The 16,321-nt window shown below is 29.7% G+C and overlaps 1 protein-coding gene across 2 annotated transcripts; it reads right to left on the bottom strand.

Annotated features, from left to right (window-relative positions):
• Positions 1–55: 55 nt before the first annotated feature.
• LOC107931016 (probable serine/threonine-protein kinase SIS8) lies at positions 56–9,375 on the bottom strand. 2 transcript variants are annotated; one of them, XM_016862789.2, is made up of 13 exons: positions 8,484–9,375; positions 7,209–7,646; positions 6,231–6,334; positions 4,728–5,893; positions 4,596–4,636; positions 4,097–4,165; positions 3,303–3,403; positions 2,692–2,770; positions 1,895–1,993; positions 1,741–1,809; positions 1,003–1,052; positions 714–890; positions 56–570 (listed from the first exon to the last, which is right to left on the bottom strand). In XM_016862789.2, exons 1-13 carry the CDS (start codon positions 8,973–8,975, stop codon positions 438–440), a joined length of 3,018 nt encoding a protein of 1,005 aa, XP_016718278.2. In that variant the 5' UTR covers positions 8,976–9,375; the 3' UTR covers positions 56–437. The 2 variants fall into 2 exon arrangements, with proteins under 2 accessions (XP_016718278.2, XP_016718279.2); XM_016862790.2 differs by having other exon boundaries at positions 7,209–7,665; positions 8,484–8,620.
• Positions 9,376–16,321: the final 6,946 nt, after the last annotated feature.

The following is a 16,321-nucleotide window of genomic DNA, read 5'->3' as shown; positions in this document are numbered from 1 at the left end:
AAACTAAAATTGATAAATTCGAAAAATACAGTAATTAAAATTAACCAAATTTAAGTAGAAGAATTAAACCCAACTTTTTACTAAAAGTAGAATTTAAGTCACTCGTATTGATATAGATGTATGTGTGTATATATACATTTACACCCTTGCTTACCATCACTGTACACAACCTAAAAATGATTAAGTATACATGATTTCTTCAGTTCACATATCATTTGGCAAAACATTAATTACAACATTTTTTTTACAAACAGATGCACAATGCATCACTGACCCCCCCAAAAAAGGGTAACACAAAATAAAGCATGAAGGAAAATGGGCAAAAAGAATCACATCATTCCCAAATGGGAGTATTACGATGTGCAATCTTCAATCATATCTCATCCGAACTATCAGCAAATCGATAAAACCAGAATACACTGACGTCGACAACACTTTCATGGCTTACCTCTCTCATGGCCCTTACTCAAAGATATAGCTGATCTAGGTACCTGTGCATTTGTTATAGGCTTTAGCAATGGCTTCAAAGCAGCCATAATTTCTGCAAATGTCGGCCTCAATTTTGGGTCTCTACAATTTTAAACAACGGGGATCAGTTCTGCCTATCAACCAATAAAAAATGCATCTGCAACTACATCCTATAGATTTAAATGACAGGAAACTAGATTATGCTACACGCATTATGAACTAGGACCACCGAAAAATATACTCACGTGTGCCAGCACTTTCTAATAATTTCTGCAATGGCAGGATCAATGTCATCTGGAATATCGAGACGACGATGCTGAAATCCTACAGCACCAACAACTTGCATCGGGTTCATTCCTTTCCATGGTTGTTGCAGGGTAGAGAGCTCCCATAAGATAACTCCAAAGCTATAAACATCACACCTGCATATTGACCATATTGTTATGAATTAAGATCATTAAAATGATTCTAGGATGATAATTAAAATAAAAAGAAGTAACCCGAAATAACCGAGGTGGAAGGGGAAAAGCCTACTTCTCATCGGAAGGTTCATTTCGTAGTACTTCCGGAGACATCCACTCAGCCTGGAGAAAAAGCAAAACATGGACTTGATTTAAATTCAAAGGCACATCTCATATGGTACAATTAAAAGATCATTGGCAACCCATACTATACAGTTGCAACTTCCACTGGGATATCCTTTAGGATTATCCGTAAATGGAAATTATTCCTTTTTGGCTACACGTATGAGTCTGTTGCATATGTACCCCTTATATCCCTAGAGAAAAAGTATATGCCATGGCAGAAAAGATTAACCTCAAACATTGATCATTCCACAGGATTTCTAAAGGCATGTAATTCATCTAGATATGTGGTTTTAACTTTTAACATCGTAAATTTATGCTATTTATTCATTTTTACATCCAATTATGTTTATCAAGCTATATAGCAAGGTTTGTAGAACACTACAAGCAAGTTGGAAATGTAGCTACCTGAGAATGGACTCTTAAGAAGAGGTTCCCCCTACCCCATAAATCTTTTTACATATTATCCGGTCTACAGCAAAATTTCAAGTGTATAAAAGGAAAAAGGAAACAGAAATGAGGGTGTAAGAGTAGAAATTTTCATGACTTAGATCTATAGCCATATATGGTACCAGTACCAGCATCAAGTCATGTCGACACTGGTAAGGTGACCTTAAACATAATCTATGTATATGAACAAAATATAAAGTAGATAAAGAAAAAAGAAAAACAAGCTGTTTGGCATTACCGTTCCTGCAGTCGACATTGATGATAGATATGTGCTGTGCTTCATCCGTGATAAACCAAAATCACAGACCTAAATAAAAATCATGCTAGGATGAGTTGTTTATAAAAGCAATTCCTAATAGGATCAGCAATAATAAAGAAGATAAAATGGCAACCTTTACAACCCAATTTCTGTCTACTAAAAGATTCGGGGACTTCAAATCACGGTGTACTATCATTGGAGTGCAATTGTGCAAGTAATTCATTCCCCGAGCCTGAAAGTTCCAAAAATTTAAAGGAAAAAAATGAGTAACTAAGCATCGAGTGAAATTTAAGCATACCAAATTATATATATCGCAAGAATAACATAATTGTTCGGCGCCCGAGCATTTGGTCTTAAAGGTTGGTGCATGTTTCCCCCTGCTCAAAGAGCTGGGTTCAAATCCCCCATCTCCAGTGTCAAAACAATAATATTCTACAACATATAAAGGCATAAATGTTGGTAAAACTTATGATTGATGAAAATGGAGGTTTTAATCTTTCATTACTGTCAAAAGCAATAAACTCTATGTGGATTTAGCATATAATTATTATTTAAGAGTATATTCATGTGCAACATACTATGGTAATTATAAAAGGGCATACTAAGTTTGATGTCATGAGTCAACTAACATCAACTCTATTAAATAAATTACAGAAAAGCAAAAATAAAATTAAAACAATAAAAATGTAGGGGTTTTTAATTCTTTTAATTTTACAAAACACTACACATTGAAAACACTAATTAGTTTTTTTTAAACATCTACTCATTAAAAGAACTACTCTCCCTTTTTAATATCTTTCAATTTTTAAAATTTTTTAACGATATATTTCTTTTAAAATATTATATTTTTCATTTGGAAACATTTCTTTCAATCACAAAATGAGTGTGATGAATGCTAGTACTGTTAGTAATAAAATGATAGGACCATACAGTATCAAGAGCCATCCTCAAACGCCTCCGCTCATCCAATTGATTGTTTGGTCGGTGAATTAACCTATACAAACTACCTCTGCAAAATGCAAGATGCAAAATACTTTAGAGGGAAGATACAACAAAATGAATTGTTAAGCACATTAGCAACAAGGAATCAGAAAGAATAGATAAAAGAGTCCAAAACAAAGGGAATCAGAATAAAAGAGCCAGAATGCCAAGATGAACAAATTCAGAATCCAGAACTATGACTTGAGCAGCAATTTTTCCATTAGTGCACAAGTTCAGTTACTCTTCCAAAGTGTCATTGTATATATGCCACACCCTTGGTTATAGTATATTTAGCTTTCTGCCCTCTTTACTCTTTTACTCCCAATTCATTTGCTGAATAAAATAAAATACCGAAATATGACAAAATTATGTGGATTTATGAACTATGCTGCTCAGACAAAAACTAATTGTACTGATGTATTAGGAAGTCATCAGAAGAATCCATCAAAAGTATTTCATTTGAGATTCCAGAGTTTGATCTCTAGACATTGAAACCAAGGGTCATTCTATCAACAGATGAAGTTTCAAGAAAATTATGAAAATACGGAGGGACAACTTACCTATGAAGAAATTCTGTTACAATTGAAAGGTTTGGAGGACGAGTTACAGCTCCCATGAAGAGAACAACATTGGGATGTCTGAGTTTTTTCATGATGAGGACCTACAAAATTAGTATTTAAAAATTCTACTTTAGAAGGAAAGTAATTTGGACAATAAATGGAGGGGGCAATGGAGAAACTGCAATGTGATTTAGGGAAAACACTTCCTGCAAAGAACTGTGATTGTGCCAAATGAAACCACTCCCAAAGGAAAGACTATTAATGAAATCCAAACAGACCACTGACGTGGACTCGTATAAATGGAAAAAGAAATGCTTTACTTTCTCGATAGAATTCTAAGGGTTCGACCATTCTGGTGTTGAAATTAATCTTTTAAAACCAGGACCATTCATGAAGCCTAGTTTTTGCTCGTTCTCCTAAAGGAAATTGATAAATATATATATATAATACATTTATTCTGTTATGCAGAGTACAATTTTATAACTACTTATTGGGTCCAAGCTGTAGATTATTTACCATGCAGACTTAAAGTATAGATGAGAAGCATGCAGTGCCTGGCCCTTGGAAAGCTCTATCCATAACAATAACAACCACTAGAGAAGTATAGATGGACATAAAGTGGGACAAAAATGACTCAGTTTTAGGTCTGTAAGATGCTTCATAGTTAATTATATGGTAATCTGTAACTCAGGGTTAAAACATCTCCATTGACATGAACAACACATCTATTTAGGCTTTGGCATAAGGTGGTGCATATATAAAATAGCAGCAGGTGAGAAAGGAAAAGCTTGTACCTCACTTTTGTATTCTTCAAGTGGTTCCCCAGAGATATCTTGATCCAGGAACTTCTTTACAGCAACTTCCTATGAAATCGAAGTATGAGAAGATGGTCAAATGTTCTCCTTCAAAGAGAAGCAACATAATATGGCAAAGTTTACCCCATCAAAGACCTAGACAACAAATCATTTCTACTCAAAAAGTGGGAAAGTGAAAAATCATGTTATGACATTGATTGAGAACCAAATTGACATTGTAGTAAAGTTATTCTGCGTGCATGAAAGAATTTACAGTTAATAAATATGGCATAATTATCCAGCCCCCAAGAATAAAAAGGAACATTCTGCAAGACTTAGTAAGACTAGTCTGTCTATATAAATGAAAAAGAAACAGGAGATGAAGTTTATTTGAAAATTAGTGATTTCTAGTAGTGTTTTAAAACATCAAGTCTAAAACCAATATGGTAACTAGCAAAGAGGACATTGGACATAAAAGACTAAGAACAAAAAAACTCACAGTCCCATGCCATTCTCCACGATAAACCTCACCATATGATCCTGCGGCAGAAAGGATTCACCAAAATAATGAAATTAATCACATCTACACAAGACAAAGCATGGAATTTGTAGCTAAAGAATAGGATGATACCAAGTCCAATTCGTTTACCCAAGGTGATTTCCTCCCAAGGTATCTCACATTCCGCAACACCATCAAGAGCATTATCGGACTTTGAACTATTATTACCAGCTGATTTATCTGACATTCTCTCGCCTTCAGAATTTACCCTCCAGGCATCTTGCCCCCTTTTACTAATATGCTCACAGCCAGCCAAGTTAGCATCTCCATCATTACAATCAGTCTGCTTCATCACAGCTGCGCTAGTAGCTGCCATTGCAGCAGCTGCTACAGGAAGTTCAACATTTGAATCTGTGCCCAATCTTTTTGCAGTGACTACCATTGAAGATGCAACAGCAGCAGCAGCTGCTGCTGCAGCAACTGGAACACTTGTGGCATACTGAATAGAAGCCGCTTCAGATTGTGACAACACAGGTGGTCCAATGACTTCCCTTGTATCAACTGGACAAGTGACCCTTAGGCCTTCCACAGATTTAAGATGTTCAGGTTGGTCATGAGGAGAGCTTGCTTTGGCATGTACTTTCTGATGGGGTAGAGGAGGCAAGCAATGAGAAGGTCTAAAATCATTTTGGTTCTTACTATTGTGAGGTCCAGTGCCCTTTCCATTTTCATCCTTAATTTCAACTGGCAACCTCACTTCAATATTTGATGTATCTAACTGCTCAGAATAAACCCCAGTAAATAAGTTAGGAGGAACAACAACACCACTCTCAAGTAACACATCATGAAGTTTTTGAGCTAACTGCGGATTCTCCTTGGCAACATCAATCACATACTGTGAGACATCTTTCACCTGCATCCTACGTACAGCAGGGGAGCTAATACCTTCTGTCCAGGAAGGAGATCTTGCATGCACATAAGGATAAATAGGTCTGTTTGGAAGCTCTCGCACAGGTTCCTTCTCCATGCTAGATGGGGTTTTAAAATCACCCGTAGATTCCTTTGATTGCTCCCCACTACTAGTTGCTCCAGACAAGTTTAAACAAGCACTAAAATCTCCTTTTCCATCTTCAAGTGAACTGCCAACCCCACTGGTAGAAGAGGCCATATGGGATGAATCAATGTCTCGAGACAAAGGACCGGAGGAAAAGAAAGAATCATCGTATTCCACATGAGATCCATCTGCATCAGAAGGAATAAGTGTGCCAGGATCTGCCATTAGGTCAACAATGTATTCCCTGAAAATCACACCAACCACTTTTGATGAATAATTAAGCTTTTGCAACCTATGTCAATAAGAAGCACTAGCCCAGAAAGCATGCACCAAAATAGTGTAATAACCACCATATGAATTTTAAAACAACACTATAGTTGAAAATTGCTGCGGTTTCTATAGAAGGTAGCTATAAAATTCAGCAAAAGTAACACATTAAATCAAACAAAATAGTCAACTGTTACCCTACTTAAAAAATGACAATATATTCTACCTCCAAGAAAACAGAACTTCAATAATTCAGGTGACTAGTCTCAAATTTTAGGGGAATAGGTAAACATATAAAGCATAATAGAAATCACCTTCCATCATCAATCTTTACAAAGTTCATTGCCACATCATCAGAACCTGTATATTGTTGCCCTTTCACCAACCGGCAAGGAATGCCAACACTATCAGCCAAAACCTTTGCAAGCCACAAAAAGATAAACAACCAGCATTGAAGATCATCGCATTCAAACCATAAAAATCTAACTGATAAAAAATGTTCTCCCTATAACTAAAGGCAAGAGTCAAGAAAAATGCCCCAGAGTATAAGTGAAAGATAAACATCATTGTAAATGACCTAAAATAAATTTACAAAATAACGAGAGACAAACATCGTTGTAGAAACCACAAATATTTCAAGTACATAGAAATTAGAAAGAATAATAGAGGGTTCATTAATTGCTGTCGGTCTTTGGTATAGTGCAGTAGTGAAAAATCAAAATAGCCAACCTCACATTGTTGGAAAGGCTTCATTTCCTTTTTTATTTTTTTCCTTTTGCAGTTGTTGTTTCTCAATATTGCTTGCATTTATTAAGAATTAAGAAATAAAAAATTAGAAGAATACGACCTTCTTCAAAGTAACATTTTTTCCTCCTGGACTTTCTTGCAACTTTTCTTCACTCCTAACACCTACTCAATGGCACAAGATATTGAACAAGTAAAACTTGTAATATTTTGGTGATATGGCTGAGATATCTTAGCATATTAACATTAACATAAGACAGAATCTTTGTGAATCATTACAAGAGAAATACACAAATTGCTCAAATGGGCTAAATCTAACACGACTACAAGCAGTCCCAAACTCCTAATAACAGAAAACCAAATTTAGTTGTACTTGAAACATCAAGTAAACTATAAACTTTAATGAACTAATTCTTTATTCCAACAACATCGAATTGGCTGTATGGAACCTTTCCCTTTAAACCATTCCTATAAATCTTGAGAAATCCAGTCATCAATCCATAAATAACTAAATTTAAAAAAGAAAAAAGAAAAGACTCAGCAAGTACCTTGAATAACAATGCACGATGACGAGCCAAACCGATTGTTAAAGAACCAAGTGGCAAAACCATGCAGTCAAGGGTAGATTTTAGACTGTAACTAAGACTTCGCCAGGCTCGTGACATACAGTCAGGATCCACAACTGGTCCACCCATATATTCAGAAACTAAAACTGCAAGCTTTTGCACTAGATTGCTGCTTACAAAAGCCAAAGATTCTGACCTTAACTTTGCAGTCATCTCTAGTGCTTTTCGTTCAAGTTTCAACAAATTTGCATCAGAATCTCTATTGACCAAAACTGCTTCCCAAGAGACATTGTCTGCCACCGATGTCCCTTGCAAATCAAGGAGTGAAGGCATTCCTTCCGAAGCAGATCCAGTTAGAATTCCATACAGGTCATAAAAGCCATCCAGGATCTTGTCATCATAATTAAGAGAATTATAATTCTGCAAAGTATGGACAAATCTACGATATGAGCTGGTTAGCAAGGGATAAACATATGGCAAATAAATGCCAGAAAGTAACTTAGCAAAGGGAAGGAAACCGTGAGAAACAGATGTTTAAAGGACCATATAGACATATTAGCAATGTTAGGCATAAGATTTTCCTTTTAGCTGGGGCGAGTGAGGCATACCTAAATGTATGAGAATCTGATAACTTTTAGCATTTCATTATGCATATATGCTTGAACCTAGAGCCTAAAAACCTGACTTGATCCCCAAAAACCAGCCAAACCCATGACTCAAACTCGAAACAACACAATCTGAGATGACTCTATCTTATATTTAGTATAATACTATTATTTAACAAATACAACACAAACTTTGTAGAACCTTTTACCTTTACTATTTGCATTTCATATAACTTTGTAGAATCCTTAATTATTACTAAAATAATATAAAAAAGTTAGCATGTAGTTATAATGACTTGAATTTCCATATTTATGCATCATAAGAAAAAAAATTGAGAATGATACTAACGTTCATGTTTAGATGCTTTTATAAAATAAAGATGGAATGACAATTGGAAAGGATCACAACAACCACAAGGGCAAGACAGACCCCTTATCAGAGCTTTATTGGATTTGGTTTTGAAAGCTTTTCCCCTTCTATATGTACAAAACAAAACAAATTGACCCCATTCATGCAATGTTTGTGTATGTGTTTTTCCTGCAAAGCAGCTGACTAAAGCTCTTCCTATGTTACATAGTGAAGATAAATTGCTAAAACTCAACTTAAACTAAAAGCTTCCAAAGAAGAAAAAAAAGCTAAATGGAAACATACCCAATATCTATATGCAACAACTTCAGCTGGAGTATTCTCAGGACCACAAGAGCTTAGACTAATTTGCTTAACAGCCTCAATCTGAGCAGCTTCAGGATCCTCCCTAGCACTCAACTCCATAGCCAATTGTATCTGATAATACTCCTCTTCTACATCAGGATCCCTAGTGTTGCTAGACCCAGAATTGCCCTTTCCTGTATCCAAAGCAGCCTTTGAACCACTAGTACTAACTGAATCACTAGGTTCCATAGTTTCCCCTTTCTTCAAATTTGAAGAAGATGGTGGACTTGGACTTTTCCTATTAGCTACTGAGTTCAACCAACTAGAAAGAGCAGATAATGATTTGTTATTATTACTATTATTATTATTCTCAGGGCTAAGAGGAGACGATGATACATCATCACTGGACTTCTTGTTGCTTCTTGATGAAGACGACCCTTCAATATCTTCAGATTGATTAGATACATGCAGCTTCTTGAGAATGTTCTTCATATTGGCTATAGCTTCCAATGCTAAAGAAATAAAATTCTGACCATAAACATCTCCATTGTCTTGGACCAAGCATGAAAATCTCAGTTCAAAATAATCTTTAAATAAAAAATGACAGAAGTAAACAACCCCTTTTTTTTACCCAAAAAAATGAACCCGTCAAATCCAAAAGGCGAAAAAACTATAATTTTGAAGCAATACCCAGTGAAGTTTGTCAAAATATCAAAAGGGCCCAGATGATCCAGTTGAAAGAAAACAACCTTTTTCCCTCGGGCAAATAAATCCACAAAAAAAAAAGGTTTAACACCGTAACCAAGAGACCCTGAGTTTCTTTCACCTTCAACAACCAAGGATAAGAAGAGTTCAGCACCCAGATTAAGGGGAAAAGTTGGATCATATTAGTGAAGAAAGCATAGTGGAGTAGCTTCCAAATATATATATGCTAGGAATAAGGAATAATAAATAATTTATTATTTAAATAAATATTAAAAAATGCTACTTACAATGGAAAAAAGAATTTACTCTAAATGTGTCAATTGATTTTTTTTAATTATAATATGTTTTCTTTATACATGGATAAAAAAGTGAATAGTTTCTTAGGAAAGATTTTTAAAAATATATATTTATGGGATTAATTTATATATAATTTTAAAAAATATAGTTTTTAGGCACTAACAATGTCACATTATTAAAATTTAAAGATAATAAAATATTATTATATATTTATCTATATCTATTATCTTCTCCAATTTAATTTAACTTTAATTAAATTACTTAAAATAATTACTTTTTAAATCATCAAATATTTTTTTTCTTTTACAAATTTTAGTTTTTTTTACAAATTAATATTTTTTAATTTTGTGCAACCAATTTAAATTGGTTTAGTGGATTTTTGTCATATCATTAAACTTCGTGGATTTTTTCTTTTTTCATTTTAAATTGGTTTTTATTTCATGTTATATATTTTTAAAAGTAAAAATTATATTACATTAAAATTTCAGTAATAAAAATTGTGTAAATTTTAAAGTTTCTATGTTATTTAAAATTTTTATTTTAAATACTTATGTTTTTTTAAATTAAAGTTATTTAAAATTTTTATTTTAAATACTTATGGTTTTTTTTAAATTAAAGTTGGAGAGTAAGTTGAATATTGATGGGTGTATATTAATAATTTAATATCTTTAAATTTTAATAATGTGATGAAAATTAATTGATACATAAAAACTTTATTCCCATATTTTATATAAATTTTAAATTACAGGATTATATTTTTATCTATAGAAATAAAAATTATATTATATTATATTATATTTTATTTTATTTTATCTTTTTCAATTGAAATGTTGCTTTACTCTAAAGGCGAAGAAAATCTGACTTGAATATCCTCAAATTAGTGAAAAAAAAATAGAATTTCATTGTAAAGATAGAGAATATTATTTCAAGGGAATATTTTGATCTAAATAAATAAAAGTAAAAATAATTATATGTATTTTTTATACATTTAGAAAAAAATGAAGATTTATTTATTAAATAAAATTAAGTTTAATATTTTATGTTAAGTTAATTTATGTTCTTAAATAAATTTGTTTTTTATTATTATAATATTTGCAGAAGAACGAAAGCTTTATTTATTACTCAAAACAAGAGTTAGCATAGTATGATTAATATTATTATTTTTGTCATGGGTTATTTATAATATAATTAAAAATGTTAATATTTTATTATTTTTTTAAAAAAGTTACAATTACAAATAATAATATCAATTACAAAATTCACAAAGTTGACATATTTATATAATTTATTGATTACAAATAACTTTTAAATTAGTCATGAACATATTATATTGGTAAACTCAAAAACACTAAAAATGAGTAAGGGTAAATTATACTAATAGTCATCTAATAATTTTTTTAGTTACTAAACTATGAAAAAATACATAATGATCACTCAACTATTAATATTTTTTTTTGGTTATCCATCTATGAAAAGTTACAAAATAATTATCTAACTATTTAATTTTATCTTTCTTTATCATCAGCTAACTAATGGTAACAACTTTAAAAATTGACATAATAACAACCTCAACTCTCAATAATTATAAATTATATCAATTTATTTTTAATTCTAAAAACAATTTAGTTCTTAACATTTATGCATTAAATAAATTTATTTTTTGAAATTTTATTTTTCTTTATAATCTTTTCATATGAAAACTGAAAAAAATTATTAACTAAATTGAAAACATAAAATAAACCCCAAAATAAATATAGTAAAAATAAATACAAACAAATTATTAAAAATTTGACGGTTGTAGGCAAAAAAATAAATTAGTTGTAGCACCTTTTTCATTCATAATTGGATGAGAAGAAAAAAAAGTCGTAGACGAGGATAAGTCCATAACATTTCAGAATCTTTTGCTTTACCTTTAATTCTTTTGTCCTATTATGCATCATGCTCTGTGCCCTAACCAGTTGAACCCACTTTCTTTTTGCCTTGTTTTCTTTTTTTCTTTTTTTTCCTTCCAGAACTTTCTTTTATTTTGTCCTTTTCTTTTTTCCTTGTCGTGGAATTATATGTATCGTGAAATTAAAATACCAATGTAATAAAAATAAATAAATTTTATGTAATAATTAAAACATCAATGTGTCAGTGTAAATAAATAACCGAGAATCCACATATAAAGGCCAAGGTGTTTGGACCCACTGTGGTGGGCTTATCTACCGAAATCTCAAATAACGCCATTTTGGCCTAGTTAAATATTGACAATAAAGATTTTCAATATAAAAAAAAACTACATCTAATTCTGCTAAATTATTAATAAATTTATATTTTAGTCACTTAACTTCAAAATTTTACAAAAATGGTTATTGAATTATTTAAAAGTTTTCATTTAATTCAATAGATCGTTACAGTCATTATTTATGGTCTTTTTTGTTCGTACTGTGTGCACCAATTAAAAGCTCTCCTTCTAAGGGCGAAGTCAAAAAAATTTTCGGGGGTTGAAATTAAATTATATATTTTTATGATAATAAAAAATAAAATTTCTCCATTTTAATATTCTATATTTTTATAATTTTTAGAGGATTAAATCAATTTTTTATCATTTGGGGGGCCAAAGTGCAATCTTACCATTACTAATTTAAGATTTTATAAATTATAAATGGTCTAAATAGAAAATTTTCTATTTTAGGGGGATAGGGCCCTTGCCAGCCCCCCTTAAATCTGCCCCTTCCTCCTCTTTCTCTTCTACGATTTTATTTTTTTTCATGAAACGACTTTGAATGTTAAGAATTTGCAAATCAAAATTCAAACAGTTTTATTCTCCAATCTTTGACGCTGATTGTCATATCAATTTGGATCTAGGTTATTTTTTTCTACTCATCAATGGGTACTGATCCACCGTACTAATCGTATAATCGTTGTTTGAAGCTTACTAGACTAACTTTAAAAAGAAAAATGACTTAAAATAAAAATATTTGAATAATTTAATGAATTAAATGATCTTTTTTAATAATTTTAGTGACTATTTATAACTTTTTAAAGTTAAATGAGTGGAATGTAAACTTACCAATAGTTTAATAACTTTGAATATAGTTTAGTCTAAAAAAGATTGAAATAAGTTGGTAATTCAAATGTTTTCTATTGTTGTAAAGTTTTTAAGTTTCTAAATATAATATGGTAATTTTACAAATAAATTTTAACACCTAAAAATTGAATTTGAAAATTAAAATTTAGAAAAAAGAAATAGAGAATTAAATAATAGGTAAAACTAAATTCTAAATATTAGAAGAGAATGGGTAAGGGCAAGGGCGAAACAGGGCCCAAACCCTCCTAAAATAGGAAATCATGCTTTTGACCCATGAAAATAAGTAAAATTTTAAATTAATAACTGATAAAATTATAATTTAGTCTTTCATAAATGATAAAATTTTAATTTAATCATTCTAAAAATCATAAAAATATATATTAACATTTAATACAACAGTGAAATTGCTTAGCTCTCATAAAACAATATAACTTAATATTGTCCTCCCATAAAAAAAATGGCTTCGCTCATAAGGAAAAATACAAATATTTTAAGCATATTTTAACATATTTTGTTTCTTTCAAAAAGTGTACGTTTTCAGTCATTTACCAACTAATTTAATCTCCAATTGATTCATGATGCAAACATAACAAATAAAAATACACTCATTATAAGATTTATATTTTCATTTAAAAGAAATAAAATATGCTATCTAGTTAGGTAATGTCCATGCATAATAGTAACGTAGAGGCCTAACTTACTAAAATGTAAAAATTTTACATTTAATTCTTTAAATTGTAAAAAAAATTTCATAAAATATAAAATTACACTTTCACCTTGAAAAATAATAACATTTTAATTTAATTATTTAAAAATTATAAAATATAAAAATTTAAATTTGTAAAATTACATTTTATACGAATTTATTTATTTTTTTAATTTGCTCTATGCATGCGCATTAATTCATTTCAAATTTTATTGGAACTTTAACTTGTAAGAAAAACACAAAACAAAATTTCCATGCAAATTAAAATGATTGCTTTATTTTTTTAAATTTCCAAACCAACGTGATTTTGCATGCAAAAACGATTGACGTAATACCGCACCAAAAGTTCCTTTCATACAAAACCATAAAAGGAAAATCCTCAATTATCCATCCCCTCTATGATTAAATTTTCTCACTCGTATATTTATATCATATCATAATTTATTTATTCTATATTAAATTTTATTTCAAAATTGAATACATCATTACATATTATTTTAATTATATTCTTATGTGGAATTCAAAATAATTAAATTTATCTTTATTACTAATCATAACAATGATAGGTGATGATTATTATTTAAGTGTGTCAGTGTGTACGGGATTTCACTTTCGGACATCATGATGGAAACGTGCACTCAAGCCCTACCCGATGGCCACAATTTGCAACCACATATTTGCTGACACTTACAACTCGTTTTCGCTTACTTTTACTTTACATTTTCGGCTTCGCTCATTCATTTTTGTTACTATTTTTTCAAAAAAAGATAGATTTTAGATTTGGCACTATTCTATCTTTTATATGGATGTCGTAAAAATCAAATCGGTGGATAGAAGCGAAACTAAAAATTATATTTAATGTTGAAATTGAGTTATATTTTTTAAAGAAAGTTAAAATGTAATTTTATTATTATATTAATTTATATATTTATAATTTTAAATAATTAAATTAAAATTTTATTATTTTAGAGAATTAAAATATAATTTAATTATTTAACTATTTATAATTTTATAAAATACAAATGGGCCGATTTTTTATTTATTTTTGAGGACTTTGACCTTGCTAGCTCTTTTTGTGTCACTCTAGTTGGTTAACTAGTTAAATTATTAATTTTTTAATTTAAATGATTTGATAATTGATCTAATAATAAATAATTAAATTATTAAAATTTAATAAATATTAAAAAAGTTATAACTCAGTTTAACTATTGTCTTTTATTTTGGATTTTAATTTTTATCAATTTTAAGCGGTTCGTTCAAAGACTAATTCAATTTTTTTGTCCTAATTGATATACCGGTCGGTTCTTTGTCCAAACCAATCTAGTTCCAACAACTCTGCTTTATGTGATAGATAAGTAATAAATTTATTTTACGTATTCTAATTTGTTTATTTTTAATTTTTGTATTTTTTTAATTTTAACTTTTATATTGATCCAAACCGAAATAATTAAATTTATTAGGTCAAATTTTACTATTAATCATATACTATTTTAAGTTTATATTTAATTTTTATACTCTAATTTGATTATTTTTATTTTTATACTTTTTTCAAAATTTAAAATTACAATTGCTATTTAAATGATAAAATTAAATTCATTAACTAAAATAAAACATGACTTTCTATGTGTATTGTATGAATATATCAGGTTAATAACTTTACAAATATAATTTAAATTTTTTAAAAAATAATTAAATTAAAAATAATTAAATTAAAATACAAAAATTACATCCCAGCTCATCCATAAATAATAACAAAAATTGGCGAGTAGATGTTGGTGTGAAAATAAAAGGCCAATCATACAAATAAACACATGATTAATTTATTATGGAGATGAATGTGAAACTGGCAATTAGCTGTGACCGTGTAAGCCACCGATATGTATCAGATAATCAGAGGTCTACGTGTCGCCTATGTTAGGCCAACTATTTCGAACCAAGCAATTGTGCTTCATTCTAGAGAAGTTAATTTATTATTTTATAATCTACTAACAAAAAATCATTAAAATGACGCCAAATTTAAAAAATAAAAAATAAAATTATTTTTCATTGAGCCTTAACTGGGTTATATCGACATTTCTATTAGTACAAAAAATATGAATTTAAACGTGTTGAACGTGACAAGTAGTTTGAATCTCAAAATGTTAGATTTTTCATTTAATTTCTTAATTTTTGTTATAAAATTACATATTGATATAGTGTTAAAGTTGCACTTTAACTTCCAAAAAAATTATGATTCATCTTTAACTCTTCAAAACAATTTTTTTGGTTCGCCCCTAAAAAAGTCATTTATTTTACATAGAGAAATGTGTAATAAAGCAAAGGATCCTTAACTAAATTTAAAATTTGATAATAATGAAGACATATATAATGAATTGAGTTGTCGAACTTTTCTGACATTGATATATTTTCAATCAATTGAATAATGTATATTCTAGTATGATGTTGAATATATTTAGGTATTGGATACCGTGAAATATGCTCGAAGTGAGTCATCAACCATTTTAATTTAAACTAAATCTCTTATAAATCAAATTTAAGATCAATATTTATTTCAAATGCTCAATAAAGAACCCCCTTACATTGTACTCGGAATTTTTCGTTACTAGACGACAATCCATTAGAAGCTTCATAAGTAATGTTACGTCTTCTTACATTATTGTTGCTTTGCCATATGATAGGTGAAATATATTAGTCTCGGGTATTTATTGTTAAATGTCGACACAATAGTAACTTTTTCAATTTAACCAAAGCGGTAGAATCTTATTTATATTAATTAAGGAATTAATTTTGTAATAAACTCAAGTCAATACTTAAATATCTAGGTGTATAGGATAGTATAATATATAAGAATAATAAATTGATGTGTGTGTGTGTTTTTTTTTTAAGTTTGATGGCCTAAATTTTAGAAATAAAATATTCAGTTTTTACTTAGTTTAAATTAAATAAAAGTAAATAGAATAAATTCTCAAAATTAACAAATAATTGGATAATTTATACTTAATGTCATTAAATTATTAAAAAATTTACGTTTTGATCACTCAGTTATAAAAAGTTGTA

This window comes from Gossypium hirsutum, chromosome A12 (genome assembly GCF_007990345.1).
Source record: "Gossypium hirsutum isolate 1008001.06 chromosome A12, Gossypium_hirsutum_v2.1, whole genome shotgun sequence".
Classification (NCBI taxonomy): domain Eukaryota; kingdom Viridiplantae; phylum Streptophyta; class Magnoliopsida; order Malvales; family Malvaceae; genus Gossypium; species Gossypium hirsutum.
This window is presented reverse-complemented; position numbering and strand designations above follow the sequence as displayed.

Coding starts and splice junctions, on each gene's coding strand:
- LOC107931016 (XM_016862789.2), bottom strand. CDS start 8,975: ATGAAGAACATTCTCAAGAAGCTGCATGTATCTAATCAATCTGAAGAT. Junction 6,335..7,208: donor ATCGTGCATTGTTATTCAAG/GTACTTGCTGAG, acceptor TGGCTTGCAAAG/GTTTTGGCTGATAGTGTTGG. Junction 1,053..1,740: donor CAATGTCGACTGCAGGAACG/GTAATGCCAAAC, acceptor CTTTTTCTCCAG/GCTGAGTGGATGTCTCCGGA.